This window comes from Ictidomys tridecemlineatus, chromosome 6, assembly GCF_052094955.1.
Source record: "Ictidomys tridecemlineatus isolate mIctTri1 chromosome 6, mIctTri1.hap1, whole genome shotgun sequence".
NCBI classification, from domain to species: domain Eukaryota; kingdom Metazoa; phylum Chordata; class Mammalia; order Rodentia; family Sciuridae; genus Ictidomys; species Ictidomys tridecemlineatus.
Genome location: NC_135482.1, coordinates 31,673,497 through 31,697,207, shown reverse-complemented (window position 1 = coordinate 31,697,207; position 23,711 = coordinate 31,673,497). Strand labels below are relative to the sequence as shown.

At 30.2% G+C, this 23,711-nt stretch overlaps 1 protein-coding gene across 10 annotated transcripts in view; it reads right to left on the bottom strand.

Moving 5' to 3' along the window:
• Positions 1 to 1,835: 1,835 nt before the first annotated feature.
• Positions 1,836 to 23,711, bottom strand: part of Mgat4c (MGAT4 family member C) — a 786,744-nt gene continuing 764,868 nt past the window's right edge. For all 10 annotated transcript variants that reach the window (XM_040280229.2, XM_078053048.1, XM_078053046.1 and 7 more), the window contains one exon: positions 1,836 to 22,534. In XM_040280229.2, coding sequence (XP_040136163.1) covers positions 21,393 to 22,534 — 1,142 coding nt within the window. In that variant the 3' untranslated portion in view covers positions 1,836 to 21,392. The remainder of the gene's footprint in view (positions 22,535 to 23,711) is intronic.

Below are 23,711 nucleotides of genomic sequence, written 5' to 3'. Positions count from 1 at the left end.
TTTTGATTGGCTTACTAGAAAGCTTGTTTTTTGCAAAACCAAATTAATAAAGAAGCACAATTAAAACCCCACTTCTAGATGATAAAGGATATTATATAAATGGTAGGTAGTTTTGATTTTTCTGGGTTTTAAAAATTTTTGATATAACATTTAACTTTGTGTAGACAACAGTAGGAATTGTAACACTGTCTCAAAAAAAAAATTGGCTATCTTTTGCTATGTGAATACAAAACTATCAAATTTTCAATCAAGCCAATTGGCTGCCATCTATGACACTGGCAGAAAAGTGAAGTGTAAATTGTTTTTTATATTGACATGGGAATCCATTCTCAGTAACTTCAGTATTTGGTTATACTGAGACAAAAAAGATAATATTTGCATTGTGCTTGCATTTTAGTTACCTCAAGGTAAGATTTTTAAAATTCTTGAAGCAATTTGATGAAATTACTACAACATGATTTGGGGATATCTGTTTCAAGATTTGAGAAGATTCACAATACACTGTTTAGCATATATTTAGTCTTTAGAAAAGATCTATTTCATCCAAACAGCAATAGTTGGTAGATGGTAGAGAAAACAAAAGTGTCATTATAATTTTCAATTTTCAGCTTGTTATGTAAGATTTAACCCAAACCACAGGGGGGAAAACTACATAATTAGACAATGAAGCATGAGGTCCAATTCCATTCTCAGCCAATGCTAATCATGCAAATATAAAACAGAGTCAAAGACCAGAGAAACACATAATTTATGACATGAGATTGAAAGTGATTCTGAATCCACAGACTTTTATTTTTCTTTTATCATGGCCCAACTTAGGTTTGAATAAACTTTCTTGGGGAGATTTGTTGAGTTGACACAAACACAGAAATATACCAATCAACACGTAAAAGTATCAATTCTGAAGTAAGTTAGAAAACTGCTCAATGGTGGTCTTCCCATTATAAAAGACGATTTTGTGTTTACAAGTTTTGCAAGCAGGCATGGAAACATTTGTTGGTCAGACAAAATGATGACAAAATATGGGCAAAAGTATTGTGTCATTTTGAAGCTTAAAAAACATGATGTAAGTTTTTTGTCATTGTAGCTTTTCTTAAAGAGTGTTAGTGAGAAATGAGTTGTCCATCATAAAAATAATAACATCATCCTGACAAGAAGCACAGAGCTCAGCTATGTTTATGCTTTATGCTTCTTTTGACTTTTTATTTTAATCTGTAAATGAAGGCATCCTATTTGTGAAAAATTAAGGTTACTGATTTTGTATCTCACTTTACAATGAGGTTGTGTCACATCAGTCATTACAAAAATCCTAGAAATCTGTTATAGTTATGATGTCTTTTTGAAGGGCATTGTCACATTAAATGGACACAAAACTTGTCCCTCTCACCCACCTCTTAATGCATGCATGAAATCAAGTAGTGGTTGGAAGAGACTTAATGGTTGTGGAGGTTGAGCAGCAGCTATAAAAGATAATTATTTTTTAGTATTCTCCAAATAGCAGTTAGCTACGAAAAAAGGTAGACCTTGATCCTGGTAACTTTCTTTTAAATATATCTGAATATTTCTCTGTTATGTAAAAAAAAAACACATGAATTATTCTTTGCTTGCAGTTATGTAAAGAATGAATCCAGGCAGATCATGTGGTAAAGATACAAGCTTAAATCCTTCATCTAAAAGATCCATCAGTTCAAAGCAGTGTAGGTGTTGCAGGACTTGAACTTTAGTTTAAGATAGTAAAGAATAAAATGAGTAATGGAAAATGCCATTATTTTGAGCCTGTTGCTTTTTCTGCCTGTAAATTGGGGACATTTTTCTGTGACCCAAATTTATTTCACTTGGATTATATGGTTTGCCATTAATTGTAACCAAATTTACAATTCATCAATCTTCCAAAATAGTACTAAATTTTCAACTTTTTAGATTTCTGTAAGTTCAATCAGCCAAATATATTCATACCTAAAATTCATTTAACTTCTCTATGGATCAATCTTTTTGTCTTCCAAGACATAGAAAGACATACTAGTAAGTCACTATCTTCATATTTTTAGAATAAGAAAAATAGAATGCAACAGAGAAGGTGAATGGTTCTATTGTGTCGTTACATTTATGCTAACTACTTAATACAAGATAGGTACACTCAGCACCTGAACTAATATTCTCACTCTTCAAGTTCTACCTGATAATATGATAGAATAAAGAAGAACTTCTGATTCATGCATAAGCAATGAAAAACTTAAGTAACCAGAAATAATCAATACAGAAGATAGAAAAGCTGAAATGTCTTATGAAGACTAAAATATTTAGACTCTTAAGAAATCATTTTAATTTCTTTATATATGCTAAAAAAAGACAAGGTATGGACTCTAAAGTTTGAAAATATTTCATTTTCGAACTTCAATGTATTTTCCATTCTTACTTTCTGTCTTGTCTCTGTTTCTTTTATTTTTGACATTTCTTTTCAAGAGTTCCTATAATTTAAAACCATGAAATTACATTGGATATGAGAAGGAAAATCCATATTCTGCTTTAGTCTAAAGTTACTTCATTAAATAGATAGAAGAAAAAAATTAATAAAAATTTTATTGAAATCATGTCATTAAACTTACTTCTGGCATTAGAATAAATCAGTTGTGTTGTATTTTCTCAAAGCAATCTCTGTCCATCTGTCATTCACTTTAAACATTTCTAATGGCTTTCTGCCTTTTTAAAAAATTTTCTGCTTGCTGAATTTGAGATCAATATTTATTATTTTCTACTAGGTTAACTTTCTTTAAAGTTAACGGATTCAATTCAGGATTAGTTATTTCATCAAACAACTTTTAAAGAAAGTATTGATGCCCTTCATTGAATTTATCAAGTCTTCAGCTTATTAAAAAACTGAAATTTGTCCCCACTCCCCTTTAGTTCAGAGCTAATATTTCACTCCTTTGTAAAATTGTAAAAATAATATCCTGTTCTCCATCTTGCCATTACATTGTAAAACTGCAAAATTGCTTTTCAAACTGCAAAAGTCACTATATAAGAAATTGCTGCATTAACTACATTGCTTAGAATCTGTTGTTACTAAGGTATTGTTTGTTTTGTCACTTCTTTTATTTTTATAATTTTAGTGGTCACAGGATGTCATTAGTCAATCCCACACCACATTAGAAAGGACTCATTAAAAACAAAGACATATTACCATTGGAAGAAATTTTTATAAAACATCTTTGTCCTATTCCCTCATTATATAGATAAAGATAGTAAGGACCTAAAAAAAAAAAAAAAGGAGTGACATCATCATTAACCGAATCAGAACTAAGATCCAGCACTTCTCATTTTGAGGAATAAATTGACAAGAAGGCAGATTCATAATTCCAAATCCTAACTTCACTTCTAAATACTATGCCCTCATTGCTAGAATAAGGATAACACTACTGCCCACATATATTTGTGGTTTGAATCAAATGAGAGGAATAAATGAGAAATCTAAAACAAGATTTAGCATACAATGAGCTCTTTGCAAATCATTCTATGTTTAGCTTAAGAATTCACACGCAGGATGGACTGTACTATTCTCTACTTGGATATATCTTTCAAGGTGAGTAATAGGGAAACTATTTTGAAGTCTGTCTTGAAAGAATTAAAAGGATGGACAAGTTTTCATAATTGTTGCTTATTTGGATATGATTTGATTTGTGCAATACCACAAATTCTTATTAAACTAAATTGAAAAAAAATAATAACTTGAAATGAAAGTCATACATTGAAGAAATTCCCTTCTCATTGTCAAAATTCATTATCCATCATCAAATTAAAATAATCAGATTGACATCTAGGCCCAATTTTATTCATTTTTTTTGTGTACCTGAAGGAGATGTACAAATCCCTTGTTTGATTAATACTAAGCCTTTAAGTATTTATTTCTAAAATGTACGGCACTTCATTTTATAAAACTACACTTAACTTTAAAGATTATTTTATTCACACACTTTTCCAGAGCAGTATGCATTTTTGAATAAGATAATAAACTTATTACCTATATAAAGAACAAAGTCGTTGTCCCTTCAATGACTTTCTGAATATAAATTAGAAAACAATATTCCTGCTGTAACATAGGTGCCACCAGGGCAAGAATTACAAATTGGGAGCAGGTGAGGAAACGGTTGTTGACTTTCATTAGCATTCCAGTAATGCTTCAGTCGATTTACCAAATGTGACCTATTGTTTCTAACTCCATCATTTTACAGTCATTCTTGAGACTGTCAACTCTATGGCATTGTTTAGCAGCCTTGAAACATGGAACTTCTTGTAGCTGTATTGCAGAAAAGAACAAATTAAATGACCAAATAGTATTTTATGGGCTCAGGAATAAAATGTCGAGCAAAAACCTTTAGACATCTCCTTTTTCTCTTATTCCCTTTCAGAAAGTGAGGAAAATTAAAAAAAACAAAACAAACAAACAAAAAAAAACAAAGGGGATATGTCTGAGAATGGTAGTAATGAGCATAGGATTTTAATGATAATCAAGATATTTATATACATATATAGTTGAGTTTTAATTTCTAAATTGTAGTCAGCCCTCATCATATAATTCCTCCCACATTCTCTTTTGCTATGTCCTAATATCTTGTGTTTGGCACTATATTAACTTTATACTAAGGGATTTCTATGTTAGATACAATAAATACATACTTAAATAGAGTCTTCTATATTTTTAAATTTATTTTTTGAGCATAACCTTGCTTATGTGAAAATTCCATTTATATTATGTATATAAATTTATACCTGATATATTCATGCCATATATAAATTGATATATAATTTTAATTGATCCTAAGAGATTAGTTTAACAATTAGAAGGCTCAAATTTGGCAGCTATTAAATGCAACCTGAAACCCTAGAATTTCTTTAAGATTCTAAGGTTATTCTGTGATGATGGAGCTCATGAAGTAACACTTGATTACTCATTGTGAAAAACCACTGTACATCATCAAGTCTGAGTAGTAAGATTGAACACTGTCTGGTTTTATTCATTCTTTTTGTGTACCTCAATGAGATATGGCAAACAAACAAAAACATGGTATACCCATACTGTCTTTTTACAAACTCTTAAAAACTTGACTTTACAAAGGTCTTCTAAAGATGTTCAAAGTTATTTTGAATAAAATCCCATGTCAAGGAGTTGGGTAGGCTCCAATCAGTTCTGAAGGAAGAGAACGTGGAATTAAACTGTCATCTCTATACTAGTGTCTAACAAACCTTTACATGTAGTATTATCTTATGTTTCCTGTTATGACTATTCTACCATTATCTTTTGTTTCAAAACATGTAGAACAAAACAAGTATTTGAACTTAAGGACTGCTGCAACCATTTTGATTCAAATACATATTTACAGCCAAGGCACAGTGGCACATGCCTGTAATCTCAGCAGCTCAGGAGTTGGAGGCAAGAGGATCTCTAGTTCAAAGCCAGCTTCACGAATTTAGCAAGGCTCTAGACAATTCAGTGAGACTGTCTCTAATAAAATAAAAATAGGGCTAGGAATGCCCCAGAGTTCAATCCCCGATACCCCCCCCAAAAAATACATATTTACTCTGCCAATAGTATACTCTTCAAAACAGTTTGCAAGGTGCAATAAAGTAAGACTGAATTGTGTAATTACTTAGGTAATACAATATTAATAATAATTTGAAATTATGACTATTTGCTTTTTGATCCTCACAGAAGTTCAACCTGTTATGTATTATTATTAATTTACTTTAAAAATCATGTTTTTCAAATAAAACAGGGTTGGATTAAATGATTGAATGAAGGAAAAGTGAAAAACTATAACTATTAATTCAGAATATACTATTACTTTCATTCATAACATTATTTATACACCTGTGCCATAGTTATATTTTATGTGATATTAAATAAAGCATTATTAATTTCATTAATCCTAAGAAATTTTATTTCTTCAGAGACCTGAAATAACTTATTCCTTATAAAGTTCTTTATTTTTGCTCAGCCTCTTGAAAAACACTGTTAGGCTACTGCATAATTATCTGAAAATTTAAAACAAGATGCATAAATATTTAGCTCTTTATGCTACTATTGTAGGGAATTTGTTAATTAAGTTTATTTTTCTTACTTTCAAAAAAGGATTATATAAAAACCAAGTGTTTAATAGCATTAAAACATTGATCCTTTCCAATAACAAAGCATAATAAGGAATGCAAATAATATAAACTTAAATTCATTAAAATAGCTGCCCACTTGCTAAAGTAATATTTATTTTGTATTCTCATTGGAAAAAAATTGTTTTGTTTTCAGGGTTATAAGCAACTTTTACTGTTGTTTGAGTGCTTCTAAAAGATTTTTGGAAGCTATTATAAAAATCACATCCTGAAAATTTTCAGTGGAAGCCAGGTGCAGTGGTGCACACCCTTATTACCAGTGTCTCAGGAGACTGTGGCAGGAGAATCACAAGTCCAAAGCCAGGCTCAGCAATTTAGTGAGTCCCTAAATAACTTAGTGAGATCCTGTCTCAAAATAAAAATAAATAAATTAATTAAAGGGGTTGGGAATATGGCTCAGTGGTTAAGGCTTCCTTGGGTTCAATCCCTAGTATATTAAAAAAAAAATTAGTGGAAGAATTGTAAGAAATGAGCTTTTGATTCTTTATAATTATTTTTAAAGTATAGGTTATTCTCTGGATACATTTTTGCATAAGAAAATATTTTTGTAATGAGTGGCATATACTCAGTGGTATTAACAATTTTGGGGGCCTAAAGCTTTTTGAAAATGTGATGAAAGTACAAATATTCTTAAACATAAAGATTATAGCTTTAGGAAGTTTAAAGATGTATTGCAGATTATTCTTGGGATTATTATGGATCGTAAATACCAAGTCATAGACCTTTTGATTTGATTTTCCACAAATGATCATTTTGGATCATAATTACCAAATCACAGACCTTTTGATTCGATTTTTCACAAATGATCATTCCTGGCATCCATAAATGACTATTCTAGGAAGTGGTTTTCAGTGAAACAGTGTCCCCTGAATAACTTCAAGCAGATATTACTTGAGCCCAGGGTTTAATGTCATAGATGATGAAGGTCAGATTGTGATCACTGACCTAGTAGGAAAGGCTTTGTTTGAACGTGCAATGTACCGTGTAAGTGGGGTGAGCGATAGAAAAGAGATTAGAAACTAAAAAGTATGTGTGGCAAATTGATGAAATAAATCTGGAAAGCAGAATGGAGATTTCTTAGAAACTTGGAATGGAACCACCATTTGACCCAGCTATCCCGCAATCACTTTAATGTTCATAGCTGCACAATTCACAATAGCTAAACTGTGGAACCAACCTAAATGTCCTTCAATAAATGAATGGTTAAAGAAACTGTGGTATATATATACAATGGAATATTACTTGGCAATAAAAGAGAATAAAATTATCTCATTTGCAGGTAAATAGATGCTAAGTGAAGTAAGCCAGTCCCAAAAAAACAAAGGCTGACTGTTCTCTCTGATAAATGGATGCTGATCCATAATGGGGGTGGGGTGTGGGTGGAGGAACTTTGATTGGACCAAGGGGAGGGAGGGAAAAGGAGGGGCATGGGGGTAGGAAAGATGGTAGGATGAAACAAACAACATTACCCTGTACATTTATGACTACATATGGTGCAACTCTACTTTGTGTACAATCAGAGAAATGAAAAGTTGCACTCCAGTTTTGTACCATGAATGGAAAAGTTTTCTGCTGTCATGTATAACGGATTAGAACTAATAAAAATAAATTTTTAAAAAAGACCAATAGAACAAGTAAATGAAACAAAAGATAATAATAATAATAATACTTATTATTATTATTATTATTATTATTATTATTATTATTATCATCTTGGGGATGAAATTTGTTTAAAATATATGAATAAATTTAAAAATGAAAGAAAAACACTAGATATACAGAGGAAAAAATATAAAATAGACACTAGGCACATAATATTCATAAAAATCACCCCAAAGTAAATTCCCTAAAATACCTGTTTTGTCTAGTTATCAGATTATAACTAAGATTGTCATTTAGTTAAATCAAACATATAAAAAACAAAACTAGAAGATAAAATTCAAAATACCATGAAAGAATACTGGTGGTGTGATTGAAAGAAAATTAGCATCAGTATTCATCAAATATATAAAATCTTAAGAAAAAAAATCATAAAATTCCAATTATTAGATTCTGTGATTTGGAGATGCTACATATGATATTGAATAGAAGTGTTATACCACTAACAAAATTCCCCATAATAATTTGCTGATTTCAAAATTAACTCCCAAATATTATTTTCTATTTTATAAAATTGTAAAACAAATATACAATATATTTTCTCTGTGGCTACACAATTATTTAATGCTCATATTACCAAAAGAATTTGCAGAATATTAGTTTTGGGGGATGATTTGGATATTTTTATATACATACAATTTTAAAGCATTCAGTGATTTCTAATAACTATACTTTAGAACATAAGGGAATCAAGCTGAAGAAATTTGACAAGGTGGAAAAAAAAAACCAGAACATTAATTATTTATGAACCCAATGTACTCATCGAATGTATAGGCCAGAATTGCTGCTGTGAAAACCATAATTATTTTTTTTCCAATATTATTACAACATAAATTTAAATCTTCACCTACTGTTTCTTCCAACAGTTCTATGGTACAGGAAAAACCATTATCAGCAGTGTTTGCTTTTTTTCCTACAGAGTATGCTATATGGATAAGTAGAGTGAGTGGCCATCTAGTTAATATAGTTTGTTATAAGTTCTTCCTCCCAAGATAGATGATGATCTGTGAGCTGATGCTTAAAATTCCCATTCACTTTCAGGTAAGGTAGGAAGGACATCAGGAATCCCTTAGGAAAGGCAAATAAAGTATCAATGAACTCCTTTGGGATATTGAGAGTATCTAGAGCCTTTGTCCCATCAAGAATGGAGGTCATGAAACCTTGCTGCCACCTGTGGTGAAAGTTCATGGGATGTGCATTAAGCACAGCAAGAACGAGAAAGTTATTATTAAGAAATGTGCTTTTCATGATGTGAGAAGCTGAATTTTCAATCTTTTGACTTAAGCCTCCAAAATTCCTGGAATTATAAGCATGCATCACCATGATCAGCATCTATTTTGCTAAACTTATGGATGAATGGTAGATATCCTTTTCGAAAGCTGACATACAATTCTATTATTCTCCCTGTCTATCTGTATATGACCTATCATCTACCTACTTGAAACTTCTGGGGTTCCATAAGAATATGTACGTATTTAATCAAGTTCTCTCTTTATTATTGTTAGCCAAACCATTAACTGGGCTATATAATTTTACTGTGCACATTAACAACAGAACCAAAAATATTTTTCTTACTTATTTGAGAATATAATTTTTTTTTAATCCATACACTTGCCAAATGGTAGACAGAGTATTAGATCCTCAAGAGAGAACACTCATTTGTGTTTTTGTCCTTGATAGTAAATTTCAGTAAATCCTTGAACAAATTTTGAAAACTTCTAGGGTTGAAGATTCATCATCTAACAATTGAGGATGTTCAACTCCAACTTCTTGAATTTAAATAGTGTTTGCTTTAGAATGAGTTTTATTTCATCTTAAGGAAAAGTGTTATTTTCTTAGAATTAATCAATGGAAAGGTTAAAGATAAAATTGATTGTCTAAAGACTATGAAATTATATGATATCTCTCTATATACATTATGTATGAATGTATAAAACCCATAATCCAAGCATAATATCTGACTTTTCAAATAATATTTGCACAGAATACACAAGTAACACAAAATTCTTGAAACTAATATTATGTAGATTAAATCTGAAAAAATCAGCTTGGTGGTGCAAGATAAAAATTGACCTCAAATTATGATTTATGAAGTCTTTTCATTTGAAAACTGTACTTCATTTTTGCTAGACACTGCAGTAAAAAATTGAATTTTGAGTAAGACAAAACATCAAAATACTACATTTATTGATCTCAAATTGTGACTACATTTTTTAAAAAGCAATTTTGATTAAATGGAAATGTTTCTCTTTCATCAGATATTTTTGAGAATGTGTGAGTTGGAATTGATATGGAGACTCCTTGGAAATATGTATAAATATGTGAATGTGAATTACATTTTGATGTGTACATTATTTACTAGCATTGCCTTTGTTCTTTTTGATTCAAATAGCTTTCTCTAAGGTTTCTGCCACTTTTTTGGGCATTTATAAATAAACGCTTTATTTCTTTTGTGGGGATATATATCAAGGCCTATATCCAATAACTTCTGAACACCCCGAGTAAGCCAATGTGTTTGCTCTCTGTTTCAGTTACCTGATATTTGAAAACTTGACAAATACATTTTTAAATTCCCTGTTACTGGAAAAAAGAAAAACAAATAAATTGGAGATTTGGATTATATTGGCTTTGACTGAATGTAGAAAGACATATGTTCAGACATGTGGAGGATTTATGGGAAAACAAAGTTCACTATGGGAAAGTAGTCATTTATCTCCTTCTTTCTTGACGTGTACTCAACTTTACTGTAAAAGGAAAGTATTCAGCTTACAAACAACAATGGGTTGGAAGCATTATTTTTTATATTCTTATAATTTTAACTAACTAAAAGGATGGCATGATTAGATTTAATGTGTTAAAATGCAGATTTATAGTCTCTAATTAATGAGGTTCATATGTCAAGACTCATTAAAAAAATCACTTATGTAGCTAACAACTAGAATCTTAGATTTTTAAGAAAGCATGCATTTTGACCTCTAAAACTTAACAAAGCAATAAAAAATTGACTGAAGCTTTTTTTTTTCAGGCCAATTATAATAATAAAATGCTTAAAAAGATGTGAAACAACAAAGGGTAATTACATTGTCTGATTCATCTCCTAATCTATAGCCTTTTCTACTTGGATAAATAAGAAACTTAAGATTTTTACTGTGATGTAGATCTTTTCTAATGACAGTGGTTTTCAATTCTGGTTGCATACTAGGATTACTTAGGAGAGAGTAAAAAAAAAAAAAGTGTTGCCTAGAAACTTCTCAGTAACTGTTATAGACTTTCTGTGTGGAGATCAGGGACAGGTAAAATCCTTTTTTAATGATAGTAATGAGCAGCTGGACTAAAAAACTAATAATTTAGATTAAAAAAATGATGGGGAGGATTAATGGTGTTCAGAAAAACTGGGCTCAGGATTTCACAAACGAAGTCTGGATTTTGATGCGTCTCTATTATGTGACCTTAAGCAAATGACTTACCTGTAATCCCGAGATTCCTCATCCATGAAGTGAGGATAATACTCATTTCACACAGTTTTGTGGGTCTAGCTAGTGCATTGTTTCTGAAAGGAGTTAATGGCCACCTGCATCAGTGTTAACCAAAGTAAATTAAAACTTTCCCGCCCAGATTTGGTAAGAGTCCTATAGTCTGGAATATGTGCTTTCAATACATTGTACACACAATTTTTATATTTGTATTTCTGTCCAGTAAATTGATGAGCAATTTCATTAAGGAATCAATCAAATGGTGATGATTTTGTACAGTAACTTGTGATAACAATTATTTTAATGGTTAAATAGTAAAAATCCTTTTTCTGGTTAAATAATTAAAGAAACCCCTTGGGAAAATATACTACACACACACACACACACACACACACACACACACACACACGCACACACACAAAGTATTCAGCACATGTAAGCTATCAGCTTATAAACACAACTTTAGAATTTACTGATGCTTTCCAACTTCTCCAAAGTAATAGCTGAACTCTGAAAATTCAATGACCCAATAAAAAATGTTGTATACGTATTGCTAAACTAACAACTTTGTAGATTTGAGATTGGTGTTAGGAAAGATGATCATATAATTAATTAATTAAAATTTACTTTTGGAGTCTTTAAAACACCAGAAATCTATGAATTGTTTTTTTTTTTTCTAGAATAAATGAAATTAGATTATGGATGAAATAAATTGTAGTAAAAAGTATATTCGATGCACAGGTTTGTAAAAATTAGAAAAAAAATAGTTTCACGTGAAGAAATTATAAATTATTTAAACTAATATTCATTTTTATATTACTTTAATATAGTCTTATCTTCCAGAATACTATACCATAGCTATATGGATTTTCAGATCTGCAGAATTAAAACCTATGCTCCTCACCAATATTTTACATTCACTGTTTAAAATTCCTCTTACACTTCTTCAAAACCTGTGAATGCCTCATTGTTATATTCCATCTGTAACTATCACATATTTTTGTTCATTTTAAGTCTGCTTGGAAATAATTACTTTCCTTGCAGATACTCATTTTAATAAATTATCTTTCCTAAACATATTATGAAGAAAGCCAGTGCAGTACTAATTAAATGTATTGTGATGTGACTATTCCAAATTCCCACTGTTTTTGTCATTCAGTTTGCTTTGAAACAAATGGAGAAATTTTAAGCATTTTAAAATTTTAAATAAAAATGATCAATGCTTTATATAATAATTTATATGGCAGTATCAATAAATTAACTATTCTGGAATGCTACCATAGTATATAGAGTTGATTTCCTGACTTAATAAATATGTGCTTTTGTAACTCTTTGTGACTTCTCACACATGGATGGATAAAAACACCAAATTAATCATATATTTGTGAAATTTAAATAAAATAAAGCAGTAGCTAAGGGACTGTTGTTTTTTTTAGCTACTGCTTCATTTGTGACTTAAAAAAATTAATATTAATGTCAATTTCATTGTAATAATTGTTATTATTTAATGCAAATCAGAAGAGTGGTTTTGTATATTTGTAAGAAATTTTTATATTAACAAAACTCACATTTAGAGTAAAAAAAAATGTTCATATAAATAAAATTGATATTATCAAAATAACAATTGTTATTTTTTCTTATAAAGCAAAATAGTATTTGTGGTAGCTATTTTTAGTATTATGTCAGATCAACACTACTTATTAAGCACCTGCTTATTTGGTGATATGCTGATTGATAATGGAGAGTTTTATCAACATTAAAAGTTTGGTCAGTTGGGAAACTTGTTAGAAAAAAGAAAGTTACAATATTCACTGTTACTTCCCCCAAAATGATCAATTTAGGTTGTTTTAACTAGAAGGGAACCTATATTTTGTGTCAGACTAGTAACAAATACCTGACTCAGATTCATCAATGCTCTAATCAGTTCAAACAACTTAGTACAATTCATTGTGTGGCATTTAAAGTTTATCCATTTAGTGAGAAGGCAGTAAAATAGAGCTTCAGTTCTACTCTGGAATTTGACTTCTTTAAGAGTAAGCTTGGCATATTTGATCATGGTAGTAAAAACACTAGATTGACTCCTAAATTATTTTTTGACATTCTCACAGAATCGAATATTGATTTGCTTGAATGACAATTTGGAGGATTCTAAAGACTAAAAAGTTGAACCATAATAATTTGTAATATTGACAAGAAAGGTAACTTGCTCTAGGCAAAATCATGAAGACAAGGTTTACTCTGCACACACGTTCACCTTTATATGTAACAAATCTCCTGTTACTTTTACATTCCCTATATGCTCAGCAAACTCTCCTTACACAACATTTGAAAGGAGTACATCATCAACAGCCATAGTTAAAGGATCAATAAGTTGTTGGGAATATTTTGAGTAGATTTTTCTTGCCTACTTTAAGATTGGCTACTGTAAATCAACAGAAAGTTAAGAAGGTAGATATATGTGTGTGTACATGTATCTACTTAATCTGGCTTATGGACATGGTTGAACATATCCACAACTCTTACATTATAAATGCTTTCATATATACCATTAAATCTTGGAAATATTTTTTACAATTAATGATGAATTTACCAAAAGTTTCATCAAAAATAATTGTTTCATTTAAATAAGTTTTAAGGATATTAATGACAATTGATTATCAATATAATGGGTAAATGTACCACATGCAAAAAAAATGTTTGTGTCCAATTACATGAGATTGGGAGTTTAGGAAATGTTAAAAAATCAAAGCTAACACTGAAGAATTAAATAGTGTACTTAATTTATGAATAAGTCCACTGAGAAAGTTTTCAAACAGCAAAATGGAAACTCAGTTGTTAAGCTCATGGTTAACAAGCCTGAGATTCCAGGTCTGATCCCTAGCACTAAAAAATTTCAAAAAACAAAAGGAAAGTTAAAAATGCCTTTATATGACAGATTCCCCCACCCCCTCAAAAAACAGCTTACACTAAGATTATAGATCTTTTCATTTAGGGAAAATGTTTTATTTATTCTATCAGCACAGATTCTTTGCCCTTTTGAAAAATAGCTGTCTAATGATAATTTCTGAGTGAAGGGAATGACTTTTCAGGGGGTTTATTCCCTTATATGTTATTCTTCTCTTATAATATGGCCATTTGTAGAAAAGTATTTATCATTCAAGAATATATGTGATATGAAATAAAGTTATAAACCTTCAATATCTTTCAGTAATATTTGGTGTTTAAGTGTAAGTTGTAGTTGTATATTATTGAGTTTATTTTCACCACTAATGAGGAACTCCTACCAACTATTGATACCATCTCATATGGTCCACTAATGAACAATAGCATAGAATTGTTAGATTGCAGGTGTAATTTGTATTCAAAGCAGATTTGCTGTAAAGGATGGACTATAATAAAGGACACAAGATAATTAACTTTTTGAAACCATATTTTCATTCATTGGTAAGATAAGTTAAACAATGTCAAATAATAATGTTCAAGTATTTAAGTATATTAAGTATATCAAAAAATGAATACATTTAAAAGTGATCGGAAACTATAAAAGTCTTTATAAAGATGGGAAAATAGTACTTATGTTAAATAGTTAAGTTGATGTGTATTTTATGGAGAGAGTATACATTAAATGTTTTTTTTTAATATTTTGGAGACATTTTATAGAAAATAATAGATTATTCTTCAATGAGAAAATTGACTGAGATGAAGTTATGATAAAAGTATATTTTAAATGTCTGGTTTGTAATAGAGCTCAAAACATGGTGATTGAAAATGGCATTGCCATATATCTCTGTGCAGCACGTTAGGTATCTTAATGACAGATAGTAAAGTGAGTAAAATAGTAGAAGAGGAAAATTCTCTATATCTCTTCCAGCACTTTTATTATACCATAAATTAAATATTTTAAATATTTTTATAGTAGCTTCCAATAATGAGTGATCTCATATTCTATTGCTTCACTTATACCTTGATGTTTTTTATGATTTGTATAATATCCAAATTATAATTGCCTGTGAGTAAAATGGTTATAAGCCATACTGGCTATTGTACTTCAATCGGATATAACTTTCCCATGTTCATATATGACTATATTGCCAATGAAACTCCACATCATGTACAACCACAAGAATGGGATCCTAATGAGAAGAAGTTATATTAGTGTATGTATAATATGTCAAAATACACTCTATTGTCATGTATATCTAAAGAGAACAAATGAAAAATAATAGTAGCATAAGATATTAAAATTATTAAATTTTTCTGGATATTTGTCGTTCGCTGTCATTTTTCAGTCATAAATAATCATGAAATAAAGTGATTCTTTCCTACATACTACATCAATGAGTGTGTGCTTCATGGAAATTTTCATTTAATAGCAAAAATATTGAGAATCTTATTAGTACATCTTTGGCTTATATATTAAAAAATATGGCCACCAAGGGTATACTTTTCAATCCAATAAGAAATGAAAATCTGCACATTATATTCTTAATGTGGTGTAATTTTCTAAGAGCAAGTAAAATGGGCATGTCATTTTCTTAGGCAATGTATTTAACTTATAGGTAAGTCTTCTAAGAGAGTATTCAAGCTGCAAAATGTGAAGCTGAAGCAATAATTCAAATAAAAATTACTGTTTTCAAATATGTTTTTCAGAATAGATATTCAGATCTAATTATCTAGAAAATGGTCTCAAATCTATATTTCAATTTCAGTTTTATAAAAACATAAAAATTAAAAAATCTTGGAAGACTTTGGGATTAATGATGTGTTCTCTTCTGGTCCTAGGCAACCATGATGAACAGATTAGTGAAATGGAGGGGACTAGAATTCTGAGAAAATATGAGCTTATTACTTAATATATTGATAATTTAGAAAGAGAATGCCTTATAACTCATGTTTTGACCTTTTATTTTAAGGAATACACATAAAATAAAAATAAACTTGAAATTCTGAAAGGTAAATCCTCTTCTGAGCAAGAAGGGATTCACTAATAAAAAATGATAATGAGTTTTTAAAGGTTGGACAATAATAAAGGACACAAGACAATTCTTTTAGCTTTTTGAAATAGTATTTTTGCTTATTGATAAGGTAAGTAAATAATGTGGAATAATAATATATAAGTATGTATATTAAGTATGGCAGAGAATGAACATATTTAAAAGTGATATAAAGAAACTAAAAGGCTGCACAAAAGTTTGTAGAGTGTTTATTTTCAAAAGATATCATGTGTGAAATACATGAGGACACATAATCAAAAATGAGTTCAGAATGAGGATCTAAACCAAGAATGTGATAGAAAAATTAAAGCCAAGAATAAACTAAGGGGTGGGTGCTGATAATAATTCTAAGAATGAACTTCTCTCTTACTTTCTGAGTGTGTGTGTGTGCATGTATGTATGTATGTGTGTGTGTGTATGTATACATATATTTGCATATATACACATAAATGCATATATAAAGTTTACAAATATATGCAAAAATGGAAATATATGCCCATATGCACATATTGCACATATATGAACATACAGAGGAGATCAATGATTTCAGTGTATATAAACAACAATAATAGAGATTTTTTTTTGTTTAGAGTAGATAAAAAATGTTAAAAGCAAACAAAAGCAAAGAACAAAATCTTATTAAAGTGTGTTTTTTACAGCCTTTTCCCTCCTGACGAGAATAATCCCAAATTTAGCAGAGAAAAAATTTGAAGAAGTGGGAGCTAAATATTGAAACCCAAGGCAGATCAAGAGATAAGCTGCCTGTTTTCAAGTTTGAACATCATTGCCCAGGTAATTTATTAGTTATTACAGTGATAACTTTTGCAATTATTAAAAAAGATGCCAAAAAGCAAGAAGTTACACTTTCCTTAAAAAGTGAAATGGTTCTGAAAACTGAATCTCTGTGAACTTAATGATTCTGAGCAAAATTTTAGCAATCAGAGAACTCTTTAATTTTTGAACTAAGTGTATTTAGATTTTCATCAAAAGTGATCATTAATATTTAAATGGAAAACTATGGATACATGTGATATTTTTATCATTTCTAAAGTAATAGATCAGAATGACAAGAGTAGGATATCTATTGATTTAGGATGGTGATCAATAATCTCTGGTTGCTTTTCAGAGCCATATCCTTTTACATACACATCACACAGATAAAAGGGAAATATATGCTTATTGTTTGTGCTCAATTTATGGTATCTAATTTCGAGCACCACACAGAGCCACAAGGCAAAATTGCTACCTTTTAAAATCTTATAAGGTTAATTTTTTCCTATTTTACAGAAGTGGGAACTGAGTTTCAAAGAAGTAAAATAGCCTTCCTCTTCATACCTGGAAGCTAGTAATTGCAGAACTGGCTTTTAAGCTCAGGCCTGTAGGAATGGTCAGCTGTATCTCCTATGAAGACCAAAGGCAATACAGATCAAAGTTGGGAAATCACAAAGTTGGGAAGCTCTGATAAGACACTGGATGACAGAATCCAGATCTGGAAAGTGTGGAATCATGGGTCAAAAGAAATATTACAAAATTCTCTTTAAATTAATATTATCTTAAAAACTTCAATGTCAAAATGAACATGTTCTGAATGGTAAATAATTTTTAATCAGTAAACGATGTAATAAATACCATAAAGTTTGACTGTGGGCCATTACCAAATATGGTACTAAAAAACAATATTTTATCATATTAATGGATGTATTGGGAAGGTGACAGAAAGAATTACACTGTCTCATTGGTTAGAGGTAATTGAATGTAGTATTTTCAGTGTTAATCCTGGTGCCATAGTCTAAAGGGAACTGGCAAATATTGAATGAAGTTTGCCATGGGTATATAAAACAGTGCTCTCCCTCCCACAGCATATACAATAATTTGCAAATGTTGCTTCATTTATACACCACTATTATATGGCACAATTTTTCTATGACAAATCAGAAAAATCTCAAAGAATTTGGCCAATAAGGAATTGTGTGTTCATGTTTCGTAAGTGCAGCCATATGACAGAAATGCATGTAAATGACACAATGGTTTCTAAACTACATTTTTATATATGAAAAATATCTACTTTATAAGTTACCCAAGACTATGATTTTTAACAACAATGTAGAAGTGTTTATATTAACAATTCTTAGTGTATGGTTTTATATTCACACTTGTTACTGCTGTTAAAATGTTTATTTTTCTAAAAATGCATATTTTTCAAATCTTATTGTGCTATTTACCAAATGTTTTACTCTAATGTACATAAATGTTGGAAAAGTTTCCTTCAGGAGAATTTTAAGTGTACATAAGCTTTTGGATCATCAGCTTAATCTTCTATAATCTGAGACATTATTTAATGTATATGTATTTTTTTTTGTGCTTGAAATCTGCCGGTATCTTTTCATGACTCAGCTATTTAGATCTATCCCAATTCTTTTCAATTGATATATTGTAATAAAGAAAATAAAGTACATATGTGCAAATATAATATACACATATGCATTTACATATATAAAACATATATATATATATATATATATATATATAAACTGTGAAGAGAGAGATCACATAATACATTATAACAGATTATTAGGTATAAACCTAATAATTGTATTTTGGACTCTAAGCCTCTGAGACAAAGTGCCTACGGTCTTATTCAGAGTTTTTAAATATAGGAAATGCAACATTGGATCATGTAAATAATGTTTTGTCAGAAATGTCAAAAACAAACATTTTTCAAAATTTTTTCTTTTGAAGGAGGGTGGTTACTTTATCTTTAATGAAGAAGCAGTTCTTGTCAACCTCAGTCTTTTCTTCAGGTTATTTCACACACATCAATTTTCAAAGAAAATATACAGACAGCTTCAGGTGATCGGACAAGTTATCCAATTTCAGTTTTAGTAATGAAAGGATCTTAGGATGCAATGTGACTTCTTTGGCTCACATTTGCTTTTATAATTCTCTGGTAAACATCTGACTTCCCTACAACCCTCAGAAGTCCTTCCTGAAGTATTTTCCAAAACTTGATATATGCCAATAGCTGGTCTTTGGAAACACACTCTCAAAAGAATATATGAAAGTTAGAGTTCATTTCATGAAGTCTGTTTAGGGCTTCATAGTTTATGTAACACAGTTGTGCAAATTTATCACTGAAGTTCAGGAAAAAGTGTTATTTGAAAATTCTGAGAAACATGTACATTAGTATACAGTTAGTGAGTCAATAAAAGAGAATGAAAAAAAATCAGGAAAACAGAATCCTAAGTGTCTGGCAAGTAATCTCCAAATCAAGGTAAAGATAAGTTTAAATAGTTGTGCTAGTATTTTCCTATGAGCTTCAGATTCAGATGTGCCATAAAATATTAATATTTACTGTCTTCTTAAAGGATAATGATTTCTCTACCTAACATTATAGTAACTTGGTACAAAGAAAATACATACAGCTAAGATGTGAAGAAAGGAACAAAATTTCTTAATTTTTCAAATGAGTTTCTAATTTAATTGATTTGGATAGAATGAAAAAAATTTTAAAAATTCTAATCTTTTTTTAATTATATCATACCAGTAAATCCAAGGACTGTATTTCAGGATAGATGGAAGAACAGAAAGATTTCCCCATTTCTTCTTACTATCCCAAGTCTAGTTTTCATATGTACACATGTATACATACACATATAGGCTATACAAACTGGATTTGAATTTTTCCACAAACACATGTGAAGTACCCTGTATTTCTCTTCATAATGAATCTTTCATCTTTACTGTTCATCAAGAAATAAGAAGGATGAGACAAGCTCAGGATATTCTGAGAACATTAGGTTTTCAGGATATACTAGGGTGTCCTAAGTTGTTTGAAGGACACAACTGTCTAGTCCCTACTAGTAAAAATTGAGACGTTTATTTACTATTTGAGTGCAAATACCACAAAGTCATCCATTAGGACCCTTCAGGATTATTCCACAGCATAATAGTATGCTTTATGGAAAAAATAAACCAGCTGTTTCCAGAAGGCATAGCTTATTATCTGAGAACTACATAGCAGAGAAGAGAAAGCATAACTTGTGAGAAGCAATCTCCATACAAGAGACAGAGCATTGTCTGATTATCAGAAGAGCAGATCTCTCATTCTGGCTTTGTTAAGAAATAGCTCACTGAGTATAGAAATATCAGCTAATTTCTGTGATTCTCACTTTTATCCTTTATAAGATAACCATTTAAACTCCAAAAAAATTATATGATAAATTACAATAATTTCAGTCACACAAATTTTAATATAAAACGTATAAAATCAATTTCAAATATTTTCTGTATATACTGAAAATATCTTTATGAATGAACTATTGGCCTTCTCTCTCTTTTTTTTCCTATTAAATGCAGGGGCCCCATGTTACCTGAAAATATTGGGTTTAATTGTTCTTTTTAAAATTTTTTGTAAAAGGGAAACTAGAAAAAGACTTTATCCCACAGAAAATTTATTAATAATAAATGTTCAATTAAATGTTTTAAACAATGATCAAGGTTCCCTTTCATATAAATAATTAGGGGAAAGATATTTTAAATTATTTTTCCCATAGCCCTACTTACAAATAAAAAATATGTTGTAAAGACACCACTTCTATGTGAAGGTATTCACTGCAGATGCACAGAAGTAAATGAAAACCTAAATTCATAAGAAAAATAAAACAGATTATAATTGTAGCCAACTGCATATTCATAGAGATACTTAATAAAAATCTATCTGATACAAGAAATTATCACTTCTTGAATAAGTACATATAGTTGGCAACTATTTTTCAAGAATTATCATCCAACCAACAAAAGTTCTTATTTTATAGCTTTCATATGGACTCGTTAGACAATTGCAATTGTGACACTAAGAACATCTAAAAGTATAAATGAAAGTAGAGTCTACCATGGGATGATATTTAACTTCAAAAGTAAAAATAAACACAAATGTGTAGAGTAAAATTGTATTGACAATGTGTAAATCAAAACTAATGGACTTTTCTTTTAACATACACATCCATTGCTTTCCTCCCAACAGATAAAAGTAGCAAAACAGGAAGTTAGCAAAAAAGGAAACAGAAAGATCTGTTTCAGCAAATGAACATACTGATTTAATTGGCTAAGAAGTCCAAATGCTAATGCTTCTAATAATCAGCCACTCCTTTTGTGTTTTGGTGACACATATCCTCATACAGTGTATATCAAATGGAATTTTTTGATTCACATCTGACATCTCAAAGTTTCCATTTTTGAATTCTCCTAGTCTTAAGTACGAATCACAACGTTTTATTTGTTTGGTAAGTATAACTTTTTCCCCAACATCAAGGACTCCATGATGCAAAATGTCATTTTGCCGATCTTCTGTCCCCGTATTCACTTTAATTTTTTTTATTATAGTTGGATTTTCAAAAACAATAAGAAAGATATCTCCTGTTGAAGGTGGTTTTCCCCAAAAGTACTCATCAACAATACTGTAAGCTTTGCTTGCTTCATAATTTTCAAACACATTCATGTTGGTGTACAGACTTGCAGGGGGGTTATCAGGAATGTCAAATGAGTCCTCTTCAAAATCATCATCCTTCAGCTTATTCTCAGTTCCTTTATATGAGGAATAATAACCCATGTGCTGAAAGAGAGATGGTTTAAACCGGATCACATTTTTCTGAGCCAACAGACCTCTAAAATGAGTCAACAGCCAATCACAAGGCATTTCTTGATAAAACATTAATAAAAAATGTGCCAAACGTGGGAGATCATGAGAATGATAAAGTTTACCAATGTAGCCAAGCTTAGAGAACTCAAGAGTTACCCAGTAAGTTCCTTCTAAGGATGCAATGACTTTCTTGATGGCAGTTAAGAAATTTTTGGAACATCGGACATCATCTTCAAGCATTACATAATAATATGAAGTATTGGCACAAAAATTAAGCAGAAAAGCATAATCTACATTTTGCTTGGAACGAAATTTGACTCTATCTTCTGGATCATTGTAATTTCTTTTAAGACCATCCAAGATTGGGTAATATTCTTCAGGAGCATGTATAACCATTAATCTTCCTGCAATGATATGATGGGCAAACTTTTGTGTAATATCCTGGACCATGACATCACGCCAGGATGAATTAAAGTCCGCCAGATGGACTACTACTGAAATTTCCTTCAGCTCTTCATAGCTGGATTGCTCAAAAATTGACTTGATTGTCTCAAGTAAATAGTTGCCTTTTTTTCGTTTCACTGATGAAAGTCCAATGGTAAGATACCCTAAACAAAAGAATTCAGAAGAAAGACATATGTGAAAAGAGTTCTGAATAACAGAAAAAAAAGGAGAAAATATTTGCCTATAGTATTTCTTTGATATTTTCCACTGAAAATAAATGCATCTTAAGAATAATGATATATGGGCCCTACAGTCTTGATCACTTGTTTATGAAATTCAAAAGAAAGGTTTAAAGTGTTCTAAAGCTTAATGTTCTCACATGTGCCCATTAGAGAAGAGAAATGTTTACCTAATATACAAATTATATTTTCAAAAATCTACAAAAAAAGAAATAGAATTCACAATTGAGACTCATAAAGTAGTCTCAAGTAGAAAAGAAAAATAAGAGCAGCACATTATTTTAATCGACTTTAAATTTTTCACAGGGCCTGTCACATATTTTCACTTTGATCATTTTCTTACACTAGAAGAATTCATAAGTAAACTTCACATTGTTATTTTGAAATTTACATAGAAGGTTAATTAGAAAATAAGCAATATCATATGATATATTTGAAAAACTTATCAACGCTCAACTGTATGGCACATTGTTCCAAGATGTGAACATTATTGTTTTCTTAATTTTGAGACACAAATTATAGAAATTTTGATTAAACAACGTCATTCAGACATTTAAAATCTAGAAGTAGAGACAGGATATTTTTAGGAATTAAAAAAAAAACTCCGAGAAAAGCAGGTCACCTCTAAGAAGTGTTACATGTCTTTCTATTGAAATATTTTCACTTTTTAAAGAACTCATTCTCACATAACTCAGTGAATAAAGTTTTTGAATTACCATTTGCAAAATGAGGAAATGTTAATATGCACCAAAATCATTGATTTTCTACAATACTAAAAACAAGCAAACAAACGAAAAAAAAAAACCAAAAAACAAAAAACCTCTTCCAGGTTAGACCTTTCTTATTAGTCTATTTTAGAAGTTGAGACTTACACATTTTGTGTAAATACATGAGCTTAAAACTCTGACTTCTACTGAAACATATATGTCACACGATATCATTATTAAACTTTAAGTCACCACATTTGATTAAGATCCAATACTAGCCAACACTTAGGAAAGATTTTGTACGTCAGAAGCAGGAGTCTATGCACCTTTAACTTCATTATGCATCTTCAGTGTTCACAGCAGTCTTTTGGGACAGGGTAGTTATTGCCATCAAG